Below are 22,669 nucleotides of genomic sequence, written 5' to 3' on the forward strand. Positions count from 1 at the left end.
AGGCTTTAAAGGACAGGTAAGGAGCTTTGGTGGGTGGGCCCTCCGGAGCACCATACCGGAATGGTGCCTCCCGGCAGGCTCCGATACACCCGTACCGGGGCGTACCGCCTGTAACCCACCACTGCTACCATCTCTCTCTCTCCCTCTTCTATCTATTTTTAATCTGATTTATACACCACAACAAAGATAAGAATTTTAAGCAATCATTGAGAAAAATATATTCTAGAATTAAAATGAGGATTTTCCAATTCCTCCAGAATTGTGTTAGGTTCCTCATGGGAACTTTAAAGAATCAAATCCATGACTTCTAGTTAGATATAAGCTATTAAGAAGAACATGTCAATGATACTAACAGGTACAGTTTTTCATAATTTCTGAAAGTTTATAACTTTTATAAAAAAAATGAATATCTTTATGATTTTATAGTTTTCTTATTATAATTTTTGTACAGATAGTCCAGGGGTGTCCAAACTTGGGAACTTTAAGACTTGTGGACTTCAACTCCCAGAATTCCCCAGCTGGCTGGGGAATTCTGGGAGTTGAAGTCCACAAGTCTTAAAGTTCCCAAGTTTGGACACCCCTGAGATAGTCCTTGACTTATGATCATTCATTTAACAAGGGTTGAAAGTTATGGCTGAAAAAAGTGACTTGCAACATGTCCTTGAAGTTTCAAGTATAGCCCCACCCCTAGTTACATGCTTGTAATTCAGGAGCTTGTCAACTGACCTGTATTTATGATGGTTACAATGTCCTGCAGTCACGTGATCGCAGTTAGCAACCTTCCCAGCCAGCTTCCGACAAGTGAAGTCCACGGAGGAAGATGGATTCTTTTGATGACCAGACAATTCTCTTAACAAGCATGTGATTCTCCTAACAACCACAGTAAAAAATGGTTATAAACCGGATCTGGTCATGTGTTGATTCAACTCAATTCACCTAGTGACCAAAATTCTGTTTCCAATTGTGGTTGCAAGTTGCGAACTACCTGCATTCTGTTCATTATAGCAGGGCTGGGTTTAAGTCAATGTTGACTCACCTTTAGTGCGCATGTTAATATGTACACATATATACATATATCCACTTAAGCATGGCATTGCTCTGATGAAGCATTCACAAATATTACTTAAAGTAATCTAGTTATCTCTCCACTCAATCTAATTCAGCCTGGAAATCTCGTTACTCATTAAATTACAGCAATTAGCGCTAAGTGTTCTGCCAGAAAATCCTGGGAGTGGCTGAACATCATTAAAGTGCATTCCTCCTAAAGTGAACCTCCTGGAACAATGCTTATCTTAGGTAACTTTATTGTAGAATGTGACCCAGTCTTTAATTTTATTTCTCTCTTCCTTGTTTGCTGGGGTTTTTTTTTTTTTGGCTAATCATTGTCAAACATTTCTGATGAGGTGGATCATTTATATGCACCAGTGATGGGATGTACTTACCTTCCCTACTGGTTCGCAAATGTCAGCGTGCGCTTGGCTCGCGTGTGCCACCTTCTGTGCATGCACAGAAGCTCGTACATTACATCAGGGCGGGTAAGTGGAGCCTCCCACAGCCAACACTACTGGTTCGCCTGAACCGGAGAGGACCGGCTGAATACCACCTCCGATATGTACCATAATGGATCTAAGAAATTATTGAATCTTATTATTTGGCACCCTTGGATTTCGTTCCAGATTTTGTGATCTCAAAGAACACTTCTTAGCTGTTTTATTATTTCTTATTAAAAATCAGGACACATCTTTTGTGAGGGAAAAGAAGCTAGATGAAAGGATGTCTGTCCCAATGGTTATTTCACTTCTACCCAGTGGCCCCTAGTCCTGGGTTCCTATCCTCTCAAGGTTCTGAAAAGCATCAAGTTAGAACAGGGCTTCTTTTGGAATCACTTCCTAGATGGGTTTGAGGAATATATGCTGTTCATACAACAATAACATTCGATTTCTCTACATAGAGAAGAATTCTGGTTGTTCTGTTGGTGCATCAAGATTCTCTATCAATTTCAACATTATCTCTGATGGAGAAGCACTACCCTCAGGGGAATAGCTTTGCAATTTGGGGATCCTTCTGGATTTATTGTTTCTGCTTAAGCAGTCTGAGCTAGAGGGGCTTTTTACTCAGTGTAGTGTGCCATTGATGAACTGACCTGGTACAAGGCATTCTAGCTGCAGAAGTCATGTCCATTTTCCATTCAGTTAGACTATTGCAATGCAGTCTCCGTGGGACTATCTTTGAAGTCTATTCAGAAGCTGCAATTAGTTTAGAAGACAGTAGTCTGGGTGCTAATCGGCACACATCTGTGGGAGTGTGTTACACCTGTGCTACTGCCAGTCCCATTAAGTAGATGCAGCCAGGAAATCCAAGGTTAACAATATTTTTAGAATATTGAGATTGTCTTTAATACCAGAATGCTTCCAGTTTGATTTTGATATACATCCTAATCTACTCAATCAAGGCAGTCTTTACCTTAGCTACTTCTGAATATTATCTTGCTCTCCAAGACTGAAGGATAAAGTATTTCAGTTCTCTTTGCATAGGTAACAATTATTGCATATTTCTTCATCTCCCTTACTATCTATAGCTATGGCCTTGCACTGGTTTCTTATGTAATTTGCAAATGGTTTCTTATGTAATTTAAAATGCTGAATTTGACCTTCTAAAGCGAAGTTCCCCAGCATTTCCAGCTTTCCGGACTGGCAGGGAGGGAAGGGATGGTTCGTGGAAGTGGCCAATAAGCGTGTGCACGTGCAGCTCCATTTGTGTGAGTGGCATGCCTGCCTGCCTGCTGCTCACACAAATGGAGTGTACACACTTGCGCTTGCCTGCTGCTCATGCAAGTGAGGATGTATATGCATGCGTGCTTGCTCACTAGCCATTTCAATGGCCCAGTTGCAAACCCCTCATGGCCCACTAGTGGCCTCCAGCCCACAGGTTAGAGACCTCTGCTCTAAAGCCTTGATGCTTGGCACCTGGATATCTGCAGAACTGCTTACTGCAATCTGAATCAAGCTAATCCATTAGGTCAGGTGTTGGCAACCTGTGACTTCAAAGCTACATGTGGCTTTTTTGCGCCTCTCCTGAGGCTCCCTGTCACACCCACCAGTAGTTAAGTTTTTCAGCAGTAATTCTGGCTGATTTCATCCACCCGTTCACCCCGGGCCCAGTGACTCCTCGTGTGGCTTGAGAAGAGAAGAGACTTGCTCCCCTCCCAGCCACTCCTCACGTGGTTGGCCCGGGCATCACCCCAGTCATTCCTCACATGGTTTGAGAAGAGGAGAGACTCCCAGTCACTCTTTGCCTCTCTGGAGAAGAGAAGACAATTGTAATCCTCACTTTGCCAGAGAAGAGAAGGAACCCAGAGTCACTCTCACCTTAACAGAGAAGAGAACTGCAATCCTCACTTCCCCACGATCTGACTCGCTACCCAGGAAGTCACTTCTCACTCGGTGAGAAGAAAAGTAAGAGATTTGCTCTGGGCCCGCCATGCTTGGCCGAAGGCAGTGGGGGGGGGGACTGTGAGGCTTGCCCTCCACACAGCCCCCATTACCGCAGGGCTTGCCATGCTCAGCCGAAGAGCAGCATGGAGGGCGGGGCGGCAAAACCACCAGCTTGCCTTCAGTGTAGCTTCTGTTACTGCTGGGCTTGCCTTCTGTGCAGCCCCCCCTTACCTCCCGGCTTGCCTTCTACGCAGCCCCCATTACCACCAGGCTTGCCATGCTCGGCAAAAGGGCAGCAGGACAGATGTGAATATGATGGGGCGATGGCCGGAGTGCTTGCAAAGTGGACCTGTACTTGCCTTTTTTGCGGCAACAGCTTTCCGCCTTTGTGGGAGTGCCTTCACAAGAGGATCTCATGGCCTGCCCAATGCCTCATGGCTCCCAGTTCATGGCCTGCCTAACGCCTCATGACTCCCAGCTCATGGCCTGCCCAAAACCATGAGGCCTTTGACTCATGGCAAGCCCAACACCATTTCCAGTCTGCCTGGCAGCGAGAATCCTTAACTCCAGTGAGGCGTCTCAGAATCAGGGAGAGAGGGGGATAAACAGAGAGGGAGAGGGGGAGAGAGAGAGATACATAAAGAAGGGGGGGAAGAGATCATCGGTTGTGAATCCCACCACTGGTCACAACCACCAATGTGCAACACTTGCCAGCACGTGAATTATTGAGCTTTTTAATCTCTAGTAGGCCAAACATGGATAAATGCAAGAAGAGAAAAGTGTCCAAAGAAAACAGAACATTTAATGGTGCATGGGCACAGTCATTTGCTTTCACTGCTGGCGAGACTGGTTTACCAGTATGTTTAATATGCAGTGAGAAAATGGCAAATAACAAAAAGTGGAATGTTGCAAGACATTTCCAAAATAAACACTCAGCCTTTGCTGAAAAATATCTGGGAGGAGATGAGGGGAAAAAGCCATTTCAGAATTGATGCGGAAGGTTGATCTGAGCAAAAATCATTGCAAGAAGTGGACGAAGTCAGCAAATTCAACTACATAGACCAGTATTGTGGCTGCCCAGGAAATAGTCAGGCATGGGAAGCCATTCACAGATGGACAATAACATCTATTCTCGGATTTAAAAAACAAGCAGGAAATTGTGAAGAAAATCAGAGATATGCCTCTCTCTGCAAAGACTGTCAAAGACAGAACTATAAAAATGGCAGAAAACATCATCAGACAGCAAATTAAAGACATCAATTCATCTGTGGTGTACTCAATCACCTGTGATGGGTCCAAATCAAAGGTGATATTGAACAAAGAGCTTGGCCGCACAATATCTCTTGGTGCAGAATGCAATGAAGAACTGGAGGAGAAACTGGGAATTTCAAGGGCCAAGAAAATTAAATATTTGGGAATATGGCTATCGGCAAAATGTATTACAATAAAAGAAGATAATTACAACAAACTGCTACGATAGATACAAAAAGATTTGGACAATTGGACTAGACTACAGATATCACTAATTGACAGAATCTCAACAATCAAAATGAATATACTACCCAAATTACTCTATCTTTTTCAAACAATACCGATTAAATTAGAGAATTTTTTTTCAAACAACTAAATAAAATGGTATCCAAATTTATTTGCTGAGGGAAAAAAACCGTGTATCAAATACAAACTTCTACAGGATAGTAGAAACAGAGGCGACTTTGGACTCCCAGATTGGGAGCTATATTACCAGGCGGCAGCCCTAACATGGTTAAAAGACTGGATCCAATTAAAAAATAAAAGAATCGTTATGCTAGAAGGACACGATCTCCAACTAGGCTGGCACGGCTTCCTCTGGGAGGGAAAGACTAAATCCCATTCCTACTTTCAGAGACATATAGTAAGGGATGCTCTGTTTAGGGTCTGGGGAAAAATAAAAAAAAACCCACTACCTGAAAATCCCAAGATGGTTATCAACCATGGAGGAATGACATATCCATTTACTATAGACCTTAGTAAAATGGTAAGATAGGCAGACCTCTTAGATGAAAAAGGAGAACTAAAATCAGTACAAGATCTGAAAGCACAGGGAATAAATATGGAATGGTGGCCCTACCTACAAATTAAAACAAGATTTAAAAAAGATCGGGAACAATACGGAATATTTGAGACACAAGTGGAATTAGATAAAATATTACTAGGAACGGGAGGAAAAATGATCACTAGATTATATAACTTTCTTTTAAAATATAAAATGGAGGAAGAGACAGTAAAAGAGACAATGATTAGCTGGGAAAGAAATTTTGGCCATAATATAGAGTTAGAAAAATGGGATAAACTGTGGGAAAGAAATTATAAATTTACGATGGCAGTAGCTTACAAAGAAAATCTTTATAAAATGTTTTATAGATGGCATTTGCCTCCAGTGAGATGGCTAAAATGTACCCAAATTTATCCCCTAATTGTTGGAGATGCAACCACAAGCCTGGAACATTCTATCACATGTGGTGGACGTGCACCATCACAAGGAAGTACTGGTGCAAAATTCGAAAGTGGTTAGAAGAAATTACTGAGCGAAAAATAGAACTCAAACCAGAAACATTCTTATTAGGACTGCTGGATCAAAAAATGGACAAACAATCTCAATACATAATCATACACATACTCACTGCAGCCAGGATTGCCTTCGCACAAAACTGGAAAAAAATCAATACACCCTCAGATGAAACTACAATCAGGAAAATACTCGAATGCGCAGAAATGGATAAAATGACAATAGAACTAAAAGAAAGAGAAGAATCGGACTTCTATAAAGTATGGAATAAAATGTACAAGTGGCTAGAAAACAGAAGCCAAGACAGAAAATAGAAAATACAAATATATGGATATAAATAATGAATACCATTATAAGTGTTAATACTATGTTTGTTAAATCATAGGACAAGGTTATAGTGAGAGGAAGGCAATGCAGAAGGGAGAATTATAAAAGCTAAGAAGGAAAGCCGATAGAGAAAGCCGTAAAATTATTGTATATTGTTATGTATGTTCTGTGTTTTGTTTTGTCTTGTCTTATTGTGTTTTTTTCCTTTGCTGTGTCTTCCTTATTGTTTTTAAAGATCAAAACATTTAATAAAAATTATTTATAAAAGAAAGAAAGAAAAAAGAAAGTGACATCTTACAGCCCTGATGTTCAGATACTGTGCGCTGAGATTCAGGAGCAAAAATCACATTAACCAGGTAAGATAAATATTTTAATTGGCTATTATTTTGCAAATATGTATTGTACATTGTTCAGTGAAATAGTCCTTTTTTAATTCAGGTTGAGAGCTGACTCCACCGGATGAAAAACAACTATCACCTACGCCTCACTGACAAGCCTTGTGTGAAGATGCCCTGATATGCAGACACTTTGCGCCCAGCAAAAATGACATTAACCACTTTAATTAAATATTTTAATTATATTTTACATTGTTCAGTATAATAGTCCCTTTTAAAATTCAGTTTGACAGCTGACTGCACCATCCAGTACCCGTGTTCAAAATGTCTTGTTGCTGGCTGGGTGGGAGTGTCGTCAAGCTGGCCATGCCCATCAGGTGTGGCTAGGGAGGTCATTTGACCGGGTGGAAGTGTCGTCAAGTTGGCCATGCCCACCCAGTCTTTGCAGCTCCCAATGTTTTATTTTCTCTGGGAAACGGGTTCAATAGGCTCTTTGAGGTTGCAGACCCCTGCATTAGGCCATCTAGGAAGAAACTACTCTTAGTTCTCCCCCTTCTGAGAAATGAAGGAAACCAATAAAGGAGAATATTTGTAGCTCATGGTTGAAATGTGGGGTCCTTAGTGCTCTCTGAGCTTGCTTGTTTTCTTACAGAGGTTTCATTAATCTAACTAGGTAACATCATCAGTGCTAGTAAGGAGTGCTGTTTGCTGTGAGTTTATATTCCCCAACTGAACCTAGTAGATGCTACTTTTCAGTGGCAGTGAGAGTCCTCTGGAATAGGCTCCAGTAGTAATCAAATGGTGAAAACCAAACTGTTGTGGAGAGTATTCTAATTAACTTGGGAGCTTCAGTCCTCTTTATTTTAAATTTATTATTATTCCTTGCTACAGTTTTAATTTTGATAGATTTTTGACTCTATGGTTTATTTTATTCTGCTGTTAATTGGTTTCTGTGGATGTTTTAATATCGTGTAAGGCATTGACTGTCACTTGGATTGCAGTGAGGTGGAAATGAAATGAATGAATGAATGAATGAATTCAATATCACTATTGCTAACTCCTATCATTCCTTTCTTGATGTACACAATTAATTCTCCATGTTTCTTGACACACATTGGCTGAAGATGGAGATCCCACTATCACTGTTTTGGAACAAGTACAATTGGTTTTGCAGATATTCACCAGGTCTAGTCCCAGTATCATCAGATTAATTATGTCAACCTTCAAGAACTCAGGCCTCCAAAAGTAAAGGGGAAACTAATGCTGGATCTCCCAGCCAGAGAGTGGCAAGTGGTGGGTGTCCAGAGAAACAATCATATTATTTTCCTTCCTCCAGTAGTTTCTCAGTGGGAAGTCACCATGAAAGTATCTTGGAAACCTTGGAACTATGTTGCTGGAGAAGACTCCTGCGAATTGCTTGGACTGCAAGACGATCAAACCGGACAGTTCTAGAGGAGATCAACCCTGACTGCATTTTAGAAGGCCAGATCCTGAAGATGAAACTCAAGTACTTTGGCCACCTAATGAGAAGGAAAGACTCACTGGAGAAGAGCCTCATGCTGGGAAAGATTAAGGGCAAAAGAAGAACGGGACAACAGAGAATGAGGTGGCTGGATGGAGTCACTAAAGCAGTAGGCGTGAGCTTGTATGGACTCCAGAGGATGGTAGAGGACAAGGAAGACCTGGAGGAACGTTGTCCATGGGGTCACGATGGGTCGGACATGACTTTGCAACTAACAACAGCATCATCATCAACAACAACAACATGGTATACTTAATGACTACAGCAAAAGAGGTCGTAAAATTAGGTGTGACTCATTTAATTACCACATCACTTAAGTTCTGGTCCTAATTGTGGTCATATGTTGAGGATTACCTGTAACAGACAAAGAAAAGGTGAATCACTTTTCTATAGAGCTTCCTTTACTCTGTATCCTCTTTGCTAAAGAGGTTTAAATATATGCAATAACTGATCAATAAAATATTGTAGACTCTTTGTTTCCATAATTACAATGCATTGTTTATAAATACATCGTTACAAGAGAGGTCCAGTAATTTTGGGGGAAGAATATTCTTAGAATATTTAAAAAAAATCATTGAAATGCAAATAGCTAAGATACTATTGAATTAAAGCAGGGAGATGTATTTACATACATAATCTTTGCTGCAGTGATGGTTATCTGCAAGCATACAGTTTTTTGTAACTGTAAGCTAAATTGTTGTAAAAGTCAGTGCAATCCTGAATAAGAGATTCATCTGATTGACATCCAACCTCATTTTCAGTGTACACGGCAACTTTGGGAAGAATCACATCCACTCCTGATATGCATTTCAAATACTCTATGAATACTGATTCCAAAAAAACCTGCTGTCACTCATGGAGCCTCTGTGGTTTCTAGCTAGCTAGTTGAGATATTTACACCATGAAAAATGCAGAGAACAAAACATGTGTCAATAGTCATGTAAGGACACCATTCAGGAATGTTCCTGATCGAGTTTCCCAACTTGCTCGGGCGGCTCTTTGTGAAATTTCTGTTTAGTTGTAAAAATTCATACCTTCCCTTTTTGTCATTTGGCTTCTTCTGTCTCAATTTCTGTTTTCTAACTTTTCTTTTCCTTAATATGGCTTCTGGTTCTCATCTTCTTTGTTGAAGATTCGCAATATATGCAGAATGAGCTGAACATGAAATGGGAGGATGGCACCATGCTTTGTGTGCTATGGTTGTATAGCAAAGAGAAATGTAACCAGAAATATCCCAGACAAAGAAAAGGAGAGATGTTTTATGGGTGGGGGTGGGGATCCCAGGAAAAGTGTGATGGTTTGAACAAAAATGTTCTCTCAGGTAGAAAAGAAAAACAGAAGGAACACGAGGAACAAAATTGCAAACGTTGTTTTGTCCCTAATTTCAACAAGTGAAATAATATTATTAATAATTTTAAGAACATCTTGTTATGAGGCACATCAATAACTTGTGTGCTAGATGGTTTATGCCAATAAAATGGTAGTGCCACATTGCTCTTTTAGCCCCCCCCATCAAATCTATATTATTGTGTTAGGACAGTTTCAGACAATAAGGTAGGTATAGAGAAATATTTAAATTCAACAATGTAATTATTAAATACTCAGAGGGGGTAATGACTGAGGCGAGGGAGCGGTTTAAATCAACCGTTTATTAGCAACTGAACAACGTTCAGGGGTCGGCGCAGTCTCCAGTAGTTCCTTGGGAGAATCAGCATCCAGCAGCTGCCACAGAAGTAAGAAGATCTGGCCGGGTGAGCAGGCGGCCTGCATACTTGCAGGATTACGCATGCGCCAGGCTGGCGGAAAGGAGTGTTATGTCTCTGCCCCGAGGATGTGGCCACGCACGCTCCAGCCAAGTGGGAGTGGCACTGGCCAGCATGGGACATTAGGCGGCCATTGATTGGCTGCCCTGCTTGACAGCATGGATATAAATAGCTGTCAAGCGGGGAACTGTCATTTTGCCTTGGTTCTGACGTTGTTCAGTTTGACAAACCCAATGCAGAACCTGCTCCAACAGGTACGTCCGGCACCAGAACGGAGGGGAGACTAGGAGGAGGACATGACTTGGCTGCGGGGCCAACAGGAACACCTAGGGATTCAACAGGGTCAACTGGTGGTGGATCAGCTTGCATCTGTCCCTCGCACCTGATCAATGTGGAGATACCAAATGCGCCTGTCGCTCAAGCCGACCCTGTAAGAGCAGGGACCAGTTAGTTGCAAAATATGTCCCGGTAACCATTTTGGCTCACCCCCCTAGTTGCATGCAAATATTAGGTCGCCCACTTGAAATGAACGGGTGTCGCCGGCGATGTCCAGTGATTTATCTGCACAGTAACATGGGTGAAGCTGGTCAAGGTTGGTTTGGAGGTGGCGACCCATTAACAACTCTGCAGGGCTATAGTTAGTCAGTGGGCAGGGTACAGCGTGCTGTACTAAAAGGTACTTATTCACCCGGGCTTGCCAATCCCCTGGGCCTAACCTCGCTAACTGAACAACAACTTCAGAACCAAGGCAAAATGACAGTTCCCCACTTGACAGCTATATATATATCCATGCTGTCAAGCGGGGCAGCCAATCAATGGCCACCTAATGTCCCGCGCTGTCCAGCGCCACTCCCACTTGGCTTCCAAGGCACCTGAGGGTAGAACAAGAAGCAATGGGTGGAAACTAATCAAGGAGAGAAGCAACTTAGAACTGAGGAGAAACTTCTTGACAGTTAGAACAATTAATCAGTGGAACAATGTGTCTCCAAAAGTTGTGAATGCCTTAACACTGGAAGTCTTTTAAGAAGATGTTGGACAGCCATTTGTCTGAAACGGTATAGGGTTTCCTGCCTAGGCAGGGGGTTGGACTAGAAGATCTCCAAGGTCCCTTCCAACTCTGCTATTGTATTGTATTGTATTTGCTTACCTGAAAAATGGGTTATTATAAGAAGAAAATAGCTACTGTTTGTGTGTGTAATAAGGAGAGAAGGAGAGAAAAATCAGGAACTGCTTGTACTGCAATGAATGCATTGCTTTAGGATTCAGGACAGATAATGATTAGTTACTTCACCTAGGTTTATGGTGGTAAAGTTTGACTCTGCAGTTATTTCTTGGGCTAGAAAAAACGCACAGTCCTTTCAAGTTTTCTTATCCAGAAATCACATTGGGCGGAGGCAGCAATATGCATATATGATTCTTGTCTTTTGGGATGTGCCAGGGAAGAGCAACAACAGATTTGAGCGTTGTCTGTCTGCCAACTAACTGCTCAACTGTTTCTAGAGTTTATGAAAAGACGATTTGACAAGAATGGAGACCACAGAAGAGAAGGTAAGGAAGAGAATGTTATTGCTTTCTATATTTTTTGAGAAAGCTCTGCTGAGAAATCTTAACAACTAGGTACATTCCCTCTAAATGTTCAATCTGATTTTTCTGAAATGATAAAATGTTGGCCCTATTTCAAACTTTGAATAATTTCTGGGTGTTTTGATAAACGGTTGTGTTCTCTCTCTCTACAGCAGTGGTTCCCAACGTGGGGCCCATGCCCCATAGGGGGGCAACTTGATTTTTAATGGGGGCAATTTGAACCTTGTTTAAACCAAGTTAATGGCCTTTTAGGCTTCTTCCATGTGAGTAGAGTTCACTTTTGGAGGAATCAAGATTTTAAAGATGCTTAGGTGGGGCATGGCCAAAATAAGGTTAGGAGCCACTGCTCTACAGGAAGAAGAAGATACTAATTGATTATTGGGTGGGTTTGAACATTATAAAATTGGTTGAGCAATGAAAGGAATGGCTGAAAATTCATTTTATGGACAAAGCAAACTCCTTACGAATGTCGATCAACTCCTTGTTGTTGATGTATTATTTTAAAAGGATAGGAGCAGAAAAGTGATTCAAGAAGGTGTCAAAAAATTGCCACATGTGCCGGTAAAAAAATAACAACAACAACAACAACCAGTAGCTTGGAGAATGCGGATTGCCTTTCAACATCTCATTCTTAAGTAGCAGGTTTGGGGAGAAAATCTGGCTGTTCATTTGGATTTCAGCACATTAAATTGCATATTAATTCATTAATCTTGCTTCTGTGGCTTTGGTTTTCATACTGATTATTCATCCTGCTTGTTTGCTTTTTTGTTGTGGTTGTTGTTTAAAAGAAATCTAGAAGTCTTTGAAACCATCAACAACGAAATTTTGGAACCCTGCAAGTTAGGTATTATTTTAAAAAACAAATTATAAGATGTAGCTAACATTTTGTGAGATTGTACTATGTTGATTTCTTGGTGGCTGCTCACATCATTCAAAACCATCAAAGGTAGAGTGGCATCCAAGGAAGTTGGTGCTTGCTGCATTTCAAAGTTTGTCATTTAAGGATGAAAGGGCACACCTTTTGGCACGCAAAGAAAAAACAGTTCCCTTTATTCAGTTCACCATTCAACTTGACTTTTTCTTTTTCTTTAATTTTTCTTAAGAGTTTTTTTTAATGAAATAAAACCATAAAAAAGAAAAAAAATAAGAGAATTTTAAAAAAAGAAAAGAAGGAAAAAGAGAAAGAACATACTAATTATGACTTCTGTCCTTCTTTCTATCCAGTAGTTGCAGTCTCTCACTCCTTCCTCTTCTTCTTTAACCCTTTTTAGTCCTAAACATAATCATAATCAGGCTTCTTTTCTTTTCAGCAAAAAATCCACAGTTTCCAGTCTTTCAAATAAGCCTTTATCATTTTTATTGACTTGTTCATGTTTCAAAAGGAATGTAGTCCTTTAAAAACATATCTAACAAACATCTAGTTAGAAACTTATTGAAATATGACAACAATGCAGAAATAGCAAAACTTGTAATTTAAGTCTACTGTAGCTGACATCTTAAAAAGCAAAGAAACTGATACTGGCAACAGAAATGTGTGAGTAATTATTGGGAGAGATGACTGGGCAATTCCAATAAATACCCTTTGATGAATTACACTTAAAATCCTTATATAAAATTTACTGAAAGAAAATTGAACACTTTACAGTGCAAAATAGAAAAACCAAAGCATTTTAAAGAAATGTGTGTATAGTTGCACATATAACTATAAAACTGAAAACCTGTGATGCATATATAAAGTCCTATATGCATATATTTCAAATGGATTTTAATTAAATTAATTCTTTAAAATGACAATCGTAATATAATTTTGATATATTTAAATAAAATAAAACTTTAGCATTGAAAAATCTATGTTATAGTGAATGGGAGATTCAGACATATTCCTAATTTCCCTTTCAATTCCAGCCAGGAGAAATGTAGTTGTCTCTCTGTTTAATTGTATAAAATAGAAGTTTGAGAAGAAAATATATCAAATTAGATAAGTAAATTACCCCTTTTGTAAACATTTTTTTCCTAGGGAAACTAAACTATCAGCTGAGCCATTTAGCAATAGCAATAGCACTTAGACTTATATACCGCTTCACGGTACTTTGACAGTCCTCTCTAAGTGGTTTACAAAGTCAGCATATTGCCCTCAACAATCTGGGTCCTCATTTTACTGACCTCAGAAGGATGGAAGGCTGAGTCAACACCAGCATGCAATCAGCAGAAGTAGCCTGCAGTACTGCATTCTAACAACTGCGCCACCACGGACTACTTGTTTTGGAAGAGTGTATGGTTAGTGCTATAAAAATAGCTTCTGATGCAAAGCTGGACAACTTTCTTTCATGAAGAAGGTTAATCCTGGAGAGGAATACATTCTTCTGTGTGATGATTGTAGTTCTCCATGAACTTGTCTGGTCAAATTTAGATTTGGATTCAATTAATGATAGCAAAGGTTTCAGAAAATGTTCAGGTGTTTATTGTATTATACTGTCATAGAATAGCTGCTGGAAATTGTATAGAACAGGGCTCCCAACCCCAGCCCATGGCCCACTATTGGGATGTAGCCTGTTGGAAACTGGGCTGCAAGAGAAATGGGCAAACGTGTGCGCATGAAGCTGCACTCGCACAAGCAAGCACATGTGCATGAAGCTCCACTTGTCTGCGGAAGCATGCATGCACAGAGCTCCACTCAAATGAGCAAGCATATGCACACAAAGCTCACAAGCAAATGGAGCTTTGTGTACGAGTGCCTTCCGCTCGTGCAAGTGGAGCTTTGCGCGCAAGCGCAAGTGCCTGTTGCTCGCTCAAGTGGTGCTTCTCACATGATCACAAGCACCTTCTGCTTGAACACAAAGCTCCATTTGCACAGAGGGCCCGTGTGTACGCCACTCGCACAAATGGAGCTGTGCGCATGCGTCTGCCACTCACACAACCCCCCCCCCTTTGCATTGGGCTGAGCTGCCAAGCTGGAAAGGTTGGGGACCACTGGGATAGAACATATGGCAGTCAGCTAGGAATGTAAAGATTCCCATCTGTGTCAATGTATACAGATTCAGTTCCAACTTTAACAGATAGTTTAAATAGTTTGAAAGTCAGATACCAAAGTATCATAGTTCTATAGATCCTGGATATATGATTTCCCAATGTACATTGTTTTATATGCATTTGACTCTGTGTATTGCACGCTTTATATGCAATTAACTAAATGTACTGATTAGACAAATGGAAGCTGTTTTTTTAACACAATGTTCTCCAGCTACTGTTGCTTTTATATTTATAAGACAGGGACTGCTTAGAGAGTCAGGATATCTGGGAATCTGCTGTATGGAATCTGTGATGTCCTTTGAGCTTGGTTGCTTCCTTTGAGATGTTTCATTACCAGACCAGGTAACATAATATTCCTAATCAGTAATGAAACATCTACAAAGAGATGAGCTGATTTATCTTGAATGAGTTTTTGGGATGGATGTTTTTTGGGAGGAGAAAAGACCGGCTACTAGGAGCCAACAACTAGTCAGAGAACTGAGGAAAATTAATACAAGGTTTATACGAGAAGTTAATGGATACATGTCTCTGCAACAGTAGGAGATTCCTTAATTATTTTCCTTAGCAGGGTATTAATATTTAGACAAGACAGGATGAAAAGTGAGCTGTGCACCTTTGCTACTGTAAAGTTCATTTGAAACAGTGTTTAATTAGTTATATAACTTCAATTATATATGTAAAGAAGGTGCAGTTCAGCAATTTCATACAGCAAGTTGATGAAATCAGATCTGGAAATGCTACTTTGACTATCCCTCACCCACGTGTTATATTTCTTGGGAAGATGCAGATTTCTGGGCCGCAGTCAAAGAAGGTGATGTCAGAAGGGAGGAAGAAGGCCTTAGGGCACAGACCAAGAACCAAGACTCTGGAAGTTGGGTGCAGATGGGTGTACAAGTATACTTCTCTGACTGTGAGATGATTACAGGTTCACCTAGGCTACCAAATTTGCTAAGAAACTGATGATCCATTAAAAGGTCTATAATTTTGATGCTAAAAATAAGGCAGCTCCGGCTGGGAAAAAATGAACTTGTCTGGCTAGTTGTATAATTTCATGTTGTTTGAAGCCGGTCGATTATATAACAGGAACTGGAACTACAATTCAGTAGGCAGCATTGAAGGGAAATAATTAATGGTGTGCACATTAAAAGATGGAGCAACTATATTTGTAGGCTTTAATTGAATGCATAACGAGTGCTGGCATTTCTATGTGCAGGGTAAATGCGGCACTTCTTGCTTTATGATCTCAATGTCTATAACTTCTCATTTATTTCTACTATAATAAAAACGATAAAAGATAATAAAATGGCGGTATTACAAAATGCTAAACATGGGAATCCTTATATGCAAGCACAAAGTATGGCTTTCTTTTTTAAAAGCATCATGAAAGAAAGCATAAAGAACAGAGACAAGCAGGAAGCTTGGAAAGAGAAGAATAAAAATTCTGTAAGGTTTTGAATGCAACACACTTTGACTTATAAGGCAAAAGTTATAACTGGATGAAGACATCCTTACATAGAAGTACAGATTAAGAAAGCATTTTTAAAAGAATAGCTTTTATTGTATCTCCTTTTATGTGCATTTTAACTTGGTATATATATTAAATTTCATTTTGTGTGTGTATATACACAGAAAATGGTACACATGAAAATACGCATGATAAGGAACTCATCAACAAGAATGGAAAGTGACAGATAGAATATTTGTAACTCAGAATTGAACTGTTATATGCTCTCTGAGCTTGGTGATTTTTCTTGCAGAAGTTTCATTACTAAACTAGGTAACATCATCAGTGCTAGAAGGGGGTGGTATGTGCTCTTATTTTTATACATTAGTGAGTTGCCCTGTCAGTATTGGTGTTCTTGGTGATTTCCTGATTAGGTGTTGTTTACTGTTAGCTTGTTTTCTGGCTTGGTAGTTCCTTGATTATCGTTTACTTCTTGATTGTTTGTCTAATATTAATCTTGGTGTTAATCCCTGCAATACCCAAAGTTATTGCAGAAAAATTAATTACCATGCTCAGATTTCAAAATTCTACCAATTACCCTATCAGCAATATAGATTTTTCCAGAAATCCCAGTGCTTCACGTTTCCTGAGCTTGCCAGTTTTACAGTTCTTAATATAAAGCCCTTTCGCACGAACACATAAATTATATAACATAAAAATAAAAACATATAGGAATTAAGCATTGCATAATGTCCATCAACAAATCTAAGAGATGGGTCGTAACACAGAGATTATTGTATAATCATGGCCCTTTTCATGTTTGTTTGCAAGGACTTCTCATAAGGAAAGTAACCTGAATTTGGAAAGTATAATAATTTAACTACTGAAGATAATAAAATCTGAATATTCAGTATAGCAACCATAGTCTGCAGTGTGGTGATGATCAGGAAGTAAACGAGAAAACATCTGAAAATTAAAAGAACAAGGAAAGTATACATTTCATGAGTTTTAGGGATACTAAACCAGGATGGACCTTCCCTTCTGCACTGCACCAGAGCTCCACAGCAGCATCTAAGGATCTTTTATAGCTGTGCATTTCAGGGAAATATCATAAGCGGCTATCATATCATATCATATCATATCATATCATATCATATCATATCATATCATATCATCATATATAGCAATAGTACTTCATAAAGCTTTACACCCTTCCTAAGTGGTTTACAGAGTCAGCATATTGCCCCAAATGAAAAGAACATGGATGTACAATAGCACATGCTAGATGCTAGGGACTGATTCATGTCCTCATTGTTGGCTTTGTTTCCATTGCAGAATCATCTATTTCCCCTATCCCTGCTGTCAGTCAAGATTCTGAAAGCCAGTATCATCAACTCTTATACGCCATGTAAGTTCCTGGCATGTTATGGTTGAAAAATATAGCTGAATTACTTAATTGCGTTGATCTCACAGAAACAGAACTTTAGAAAAGCTGAGCTCAGAATTTTAGAGATTATTTTGTGATTTAGGGCAAAATAAAATATAATAAATTTGATTGCTTACAGTTTATATGGAATATAAAAAAATTTTCTCTTGCTTTTATTCCTGTTTTTTCCCCACTGATTCTCTACCACTAGTCTCTAGGTTTCAATGGCCTATTAACACACCACTCTGTCTCCACCCCCAAAGCTCATCTATGAGTTTTTGGTTTTCAATTTCCATTTCCTGCAGTGAATCTTCAAACAGTCTCTTCTGGAACCCAAACCAGGACATGCTTTCTTATTACACTTTTTCTATGAAGAGAATAGGTCTTCTATCCAATTTGCACTGCTCCTACTCTTTTTTGATGTTTTATCTCATTAAGTTGAATCTCATTTCCACCTCACAAAATTGTTTCCAAAAAACTTAATAAGAGTTTCTCAGACTCTAAATTGCTGAAAACTTTAAATCACTTAATTTGTTTATTGCATTTTTAGTCTGCCACTAAAGTGGAATAAAATATGGATTAAAAATATAAGAATGAAGACGTGGCATAAAAGGGACAGTTGGAAACTTGCTTAAAGGGACAGGGAAATGTCATCAGCCCTCAACCACAACATGTTCCAGTAAAAGTCCCTATGTCAAAAGTCCAAAACCACAAGGTTCAAATAAAGTTCGTTAATGACACGTAGCCCTTACCTGTAACAAAAGGAGAAGTAAGACCCCCATCTCCTTATAGGGCTTTTCCCCCAAGGTAACCAATAAGAAATAAGTTAAGTGTTTCCGTGTTACACTGTCTTTGAGAATGTATAAGAATGCGTGCTTCGATAATAAAGATTGTTCAGAATTTCCAATGCTAGCTATGTGCTTGCTTTCTGAACCTGGCTGCCAAATAAACTTTTCCTGTATCCTGAGAAGTCTAAGCCTGTCATTTTCTGCAACAATTCAATCACTTTGATTCTTGGTAGCATGTATTTCAGAATCAGAATACAGCTGGAAGGGACTTTGGAGGTCTTCTAGTCCAGCCCCCTGCTGAAGCAGGAGATCATATACCAGATAAATGACTGTCCAGTCTCTTCTTAAAAACCTTCAGTGATGAAACACTTACAACTTCTGGAGGCAAGCTGTTCCATTGGTTAATTGTCCTCACTGTTAGGAAGTTTCTCCTTGATTCCAGGTTGCTTCTCTCCTTGATTAGTTTTCATCCATTGCTTCTTGTTCTACCCTCGGGTGCTTTGGAGAATAGCTTGACTCCCTCTTCTTTGTGGCAGCCTCTCAAATACTGGAATACTGCTATCATGACCCCCCCCCCTCCGAGCCACTAGTCATTCTTTTCTCTATACTAGCCAAACCCAAATCCCGTAACTGTTCTTCATATGTTTTAGTCTCCAGGCCTTTAATCATCTTAGTTTCTCTTCACACTTTTTCCAAAGTCTCATAATTTTTTTTTGTTAAAGTGGTGACCAAAACTGGATGCAGTATTCCAAGTGTGATTTTGCAAGGGCTTTATAAAGTGGTACTAATACTTCACGTGATTTTGATCCTATGCCTCTGTTTATACAACTAAGGATTGTGTTAGCTTTTTTGGCTGCTGCTGCACAGTGCTGACTCATAGTTAAGACTAGGACTCCAAAGTCCCTCTTAAAGTTACTGTTTTAAATTACTGTTTAAAGACTAAGGACTAAGGACTAATTCAATTACTGTTTAATGGCTAATAATGTATAGATTAATATATAACAAATATAATGTAGATATATTTAGAAGCAGGTGGTACTCTTAACCCATAGGAATTTAGCCATTATATTTCTTTTGTTTATGAAGATGTGCTGATTATTTGAAAAATAACAACCACCAATTTCTTCTTTTTCCTGCTGTAGTTTCCACATCTCATTGCTACGTGACTTTGCACCTGCCGAAAGCATCACAGGAGATATTCAAAACCCAGGCTGTCAGGAATTCTTACAACCCCGTCTGGAATGAAACATTTTATTTCAGGATCCAAACCAAAATCAAGGTAGTGTAATGTGGTTGCAAAGCATTCATACTATTTGACAAGCTTACAGGATAAACAAATCCATAAAATGCTGTTGCAGAACCGACTTTCCCAAAGGAGACAGTCAAGTCCAGTGACGTGCGGTGAGGTTTATGACTGGTGAGGCTGGTGACGTCATCAAACCACGTGGTTGCTCCGATCGCACGGGCGCAGCCCAAACGGAGAAGTTTCTTCAGCTCCAGCCTCAATCAGCGCAGCCGCGGTCCCCTTCATCTTGCCTCAGGAAGGAGGGGAATGGGACCACGTGTGCAGGGGAAGGGGATCGCGGCTCTGCTAATCTGAGGCTGTGCGCTGAGGAGCCGCCTGCACATGTGGTCCCATTCCCCTTGCAAGGATCCCGGGCTCACCCGATGCAAAAAATGCCTAGGTATGTGCAGGCGGCTCCTCAGCGCACAGCCTCAGATTAGCAGAGCCGCGATCCCCTTCCCCTGCACACGTGGTCCCATTCCCCTCCTTCCTGAGGCAAGATGAAGGGGACCGCGGCTGCGCTGATTGAGGCTGGAGCTGAGGAGCCTCCTGCACACGTCCCATTCCCCTTGCAAGGATCCTGGGCTCGCCCGATGTAAAAAATGGCGAGATCGGCACACTTGGGGCTGCTGCTGAGATGTCCAGGGAGGCTAAACCAAGATGCGTGCCTCTCCCAGCCACTTTCACAGCTTCCTGGAGTAATTCTTGTTTATTTTCATGATGAGAGTGGTGAGGCTCTGCCTCCCCTGCCTCCCCTGACTGCACGTCACTGGTCAAGTCATGATTTGATACTTTGAAAAGGAAAAGAAACTATTGAAACTTTTGTTTTCTATCATTTGGAGATGCTTGTTTGCCTGAAAGTATATATCAGAAGTTTTGTGTGTAGGCGCAGCAGAGATCAGATAGCTAATGCTCTTTGTTCAGAGATTACTGCTAATCCATTGCCAAGACTGGAAACGAATATCCTGAGGTTGCCAGTAGTGAAACATATTCCATTACACATATTTAATGTGAGGGTTTTAAAATGCCAGTGACATCTGTTGTAAAAGAAAAGAGTGCTAATAATTTCTGGGAACTTACTTAATAGACAGTTTTTTCATGGGGATTTTTTCCTAATATAATATCCCAGAAAAAAAAAACTTATGGTTAAGTTTTTAGGTGAATTTACCATTTACCTGTAAATTGAGCTGTATATTTAACCACACTAGCATTGGATGCATTATTTACAGCACCTAAGCATCATTTTCAACATCTTAATGTAGCTCTATGCCTTGGTCTTGGGGATTGTGATCTAAACTGGGATAGGGTTAGAGAGGGCTGGATATCATTATTAATTTGGCACTACAGAGAATCAGGGACATGACTAAATAGATGCCTTAAAGCAGGGGTGTCCAAACTTGGGAACTTTAAGACTTGTGGACTTCAACTCCCAGAATTCCCCAGCCAGCATGGCTGGCTGGGGAATTCTGGGAGTTGAAGTCCACAAGTCTTAAAGTTCCCAAGTTTGGACACCCCTGCCTTAAAGAGTGGGGAGAGGTTCCAGTCTAAGATCAAGACAAAACATTCAGTATTAACAATACATCAAGTTGTCATGAGCTCTAGGCAAAAGTCACAATTTTCACAATTTCCCTAAGTCTTAGTAAGTATAGCTAAACTTGATTGGTGTTGATTGTAGTAACTGAAATGCTTGGGAATAATAAAAATAAGCTTTTATTTGTTAGTGGAACATGAAAGGTGCTCTTTCAAAGAACTGATAGACCTTTCTCTCTTGGCTCTTTTGGTTCTTGATACAAAAGCATTGCTATTGTCATAGGGTAGAGACCAGAGGTGGGTTGCTGCAAGTTCGGCCTGGTTCGGCGAATTGGTAGTAGCAATGGCGGGAGGCTCCGCCCACCCACCCGGATGCTTCGGTGCATGCGCAGAAATGTTGTGTGCGAGTGCGCGTGGGAGTAAAAAAATTAGCAACTCACCTCTGGTAGAGACCATGATTTTGGGTTGAGATGAGAATTCAGGGCTGGCTATTCAAACAGAGTGGAAGATGGTTTGCTAGTCCCTCAGTACTATCTTCCTGGAATTACCAAATGACCATAATTATTAATCTGGCTCCTGTTCTTCCTTTTCTATGTCCTTTATCTGAAGGGTCCATAATTTTGAGCAATAAGTTGAGACACCATAAACTGGAGCAATATTATGGAGATAGGATCTTGTACTTTCCCAAAGGCTTGGGGTAAAAATGGCAGCCTTTTATTTTGAGAGCAAAGTTTCTGAATAGGAACAAAAGGTAATTATCACTCATCTGCAGACAGGGATTTGCCGTAACAGATGGTATCAAGAGTTGCGGAGAGAAATGAGAATCTCTTAAAAAAATAAACCTTTCCCATAAAATAGAAATGGACACAAAGAAGATATTACGAAAAATAGTACTTTCCTACAAATTTTAAAGAGCTAGAATTGTTGCCTGCTGAAATTTCAAATACATCTTGGATTTATCCATTTATATACATGATATTGGAGAATATATAGAACTTCCTTTTAACTGCTTCCCTATTGATTATCCAAAATAACATTCAGATTGTGTGTGTGCGTGTGTGTGTGTGTGTGTGTGTGTTGTGGGGAGATAAAAGGAGTAAATAAATGGATACTGTACGTAAGTAAATAAATTAGAAAATGTACAGAGTTTATGAGATTGACTAATTAGATTTCTTACTCTGAGTATAATCAGTTTTCCTGGTCAATAGGCAAAATTCCATCAATTTGGAAGAAAATATTACAGTAGAAACATCTACATTGTCATCAGTAAAAAGGAGCATGCAATTGCCATGTCTTTTCTTCTGTTCCTAGAATATCATCCAGTTGGAAGTTTGCGATGCTGATTCAGTTACCAACCATGATATCCAATTAATTGTTCTTTTTGATTTGTCAAAACTCCAGCCTGGAAATCCAGTCCTTGAGAAATTCTCCTTAAAACCAAAGGTGAGGGCCAAATACTCTATTTTGGAGATAATGTAGGTTACATTTATTCCTTAACCCTAATGGATTTTCTTTTCCCAAGTTTATTAAATGGTATGTTTCATGGGTTTTGTGAAAGGAAAGCACAGAAAAGGAGTGTCCTTATAAAGGGGATTATACTTCCAATCACATATCATCTCAATTTCCCTTCCCCTCCCTCTCTTTTCTCTTCTC

General features: G+C 39.9%; 1 protein-coding gene across 1 annotated transcript in view; it reads left to right on the plus strand.

Annotated features, from left to right (window-relative positions):
* The first annotated feature begins 11,380 nt into the window (after window positions 1-11,380).
* The window catches only part of LOC309383222 (cytosolic phospholipase A2 beta-like), a 38,163-nt gene continuing 26,874 nt past the window's right edge, over window positions 11,381-22,669 (plus strand). The window contains exons 1-4 of the mRNA XM_081935488.1: window positions 11,381-11,477; window positions 17,323-17,395; window positions 19,344-19,480; window positions 22,328-22,459. Of these exons, the coding sequence (XP_081791614.1) occupies window positions 11,457-11,477; window positions 17,323-17,395; window positions 19,344-19,480; window positions 22,328-22,459 (363 nt within the window). The 5' untranslated portion in view covers window positions 11,381-11,456. The remainder of the gene's footprint in view (window positions 11,478-17,322; window positions 17,396-19,343; window positions 19,481-22,327; window positions 22,460-22,669) is intronic.

Source organism: Natrix helvetica (assembly GCF_964273705.1).
Source record: "Natrix helvetica genome assembly, chromosome: 1".
NCBI classification, from domain to species: Eukaryota; Metazoa; Chordata; class Lepidosauria; order Squamata; family Natricidae; genus Natrix; species Natrix helvetica.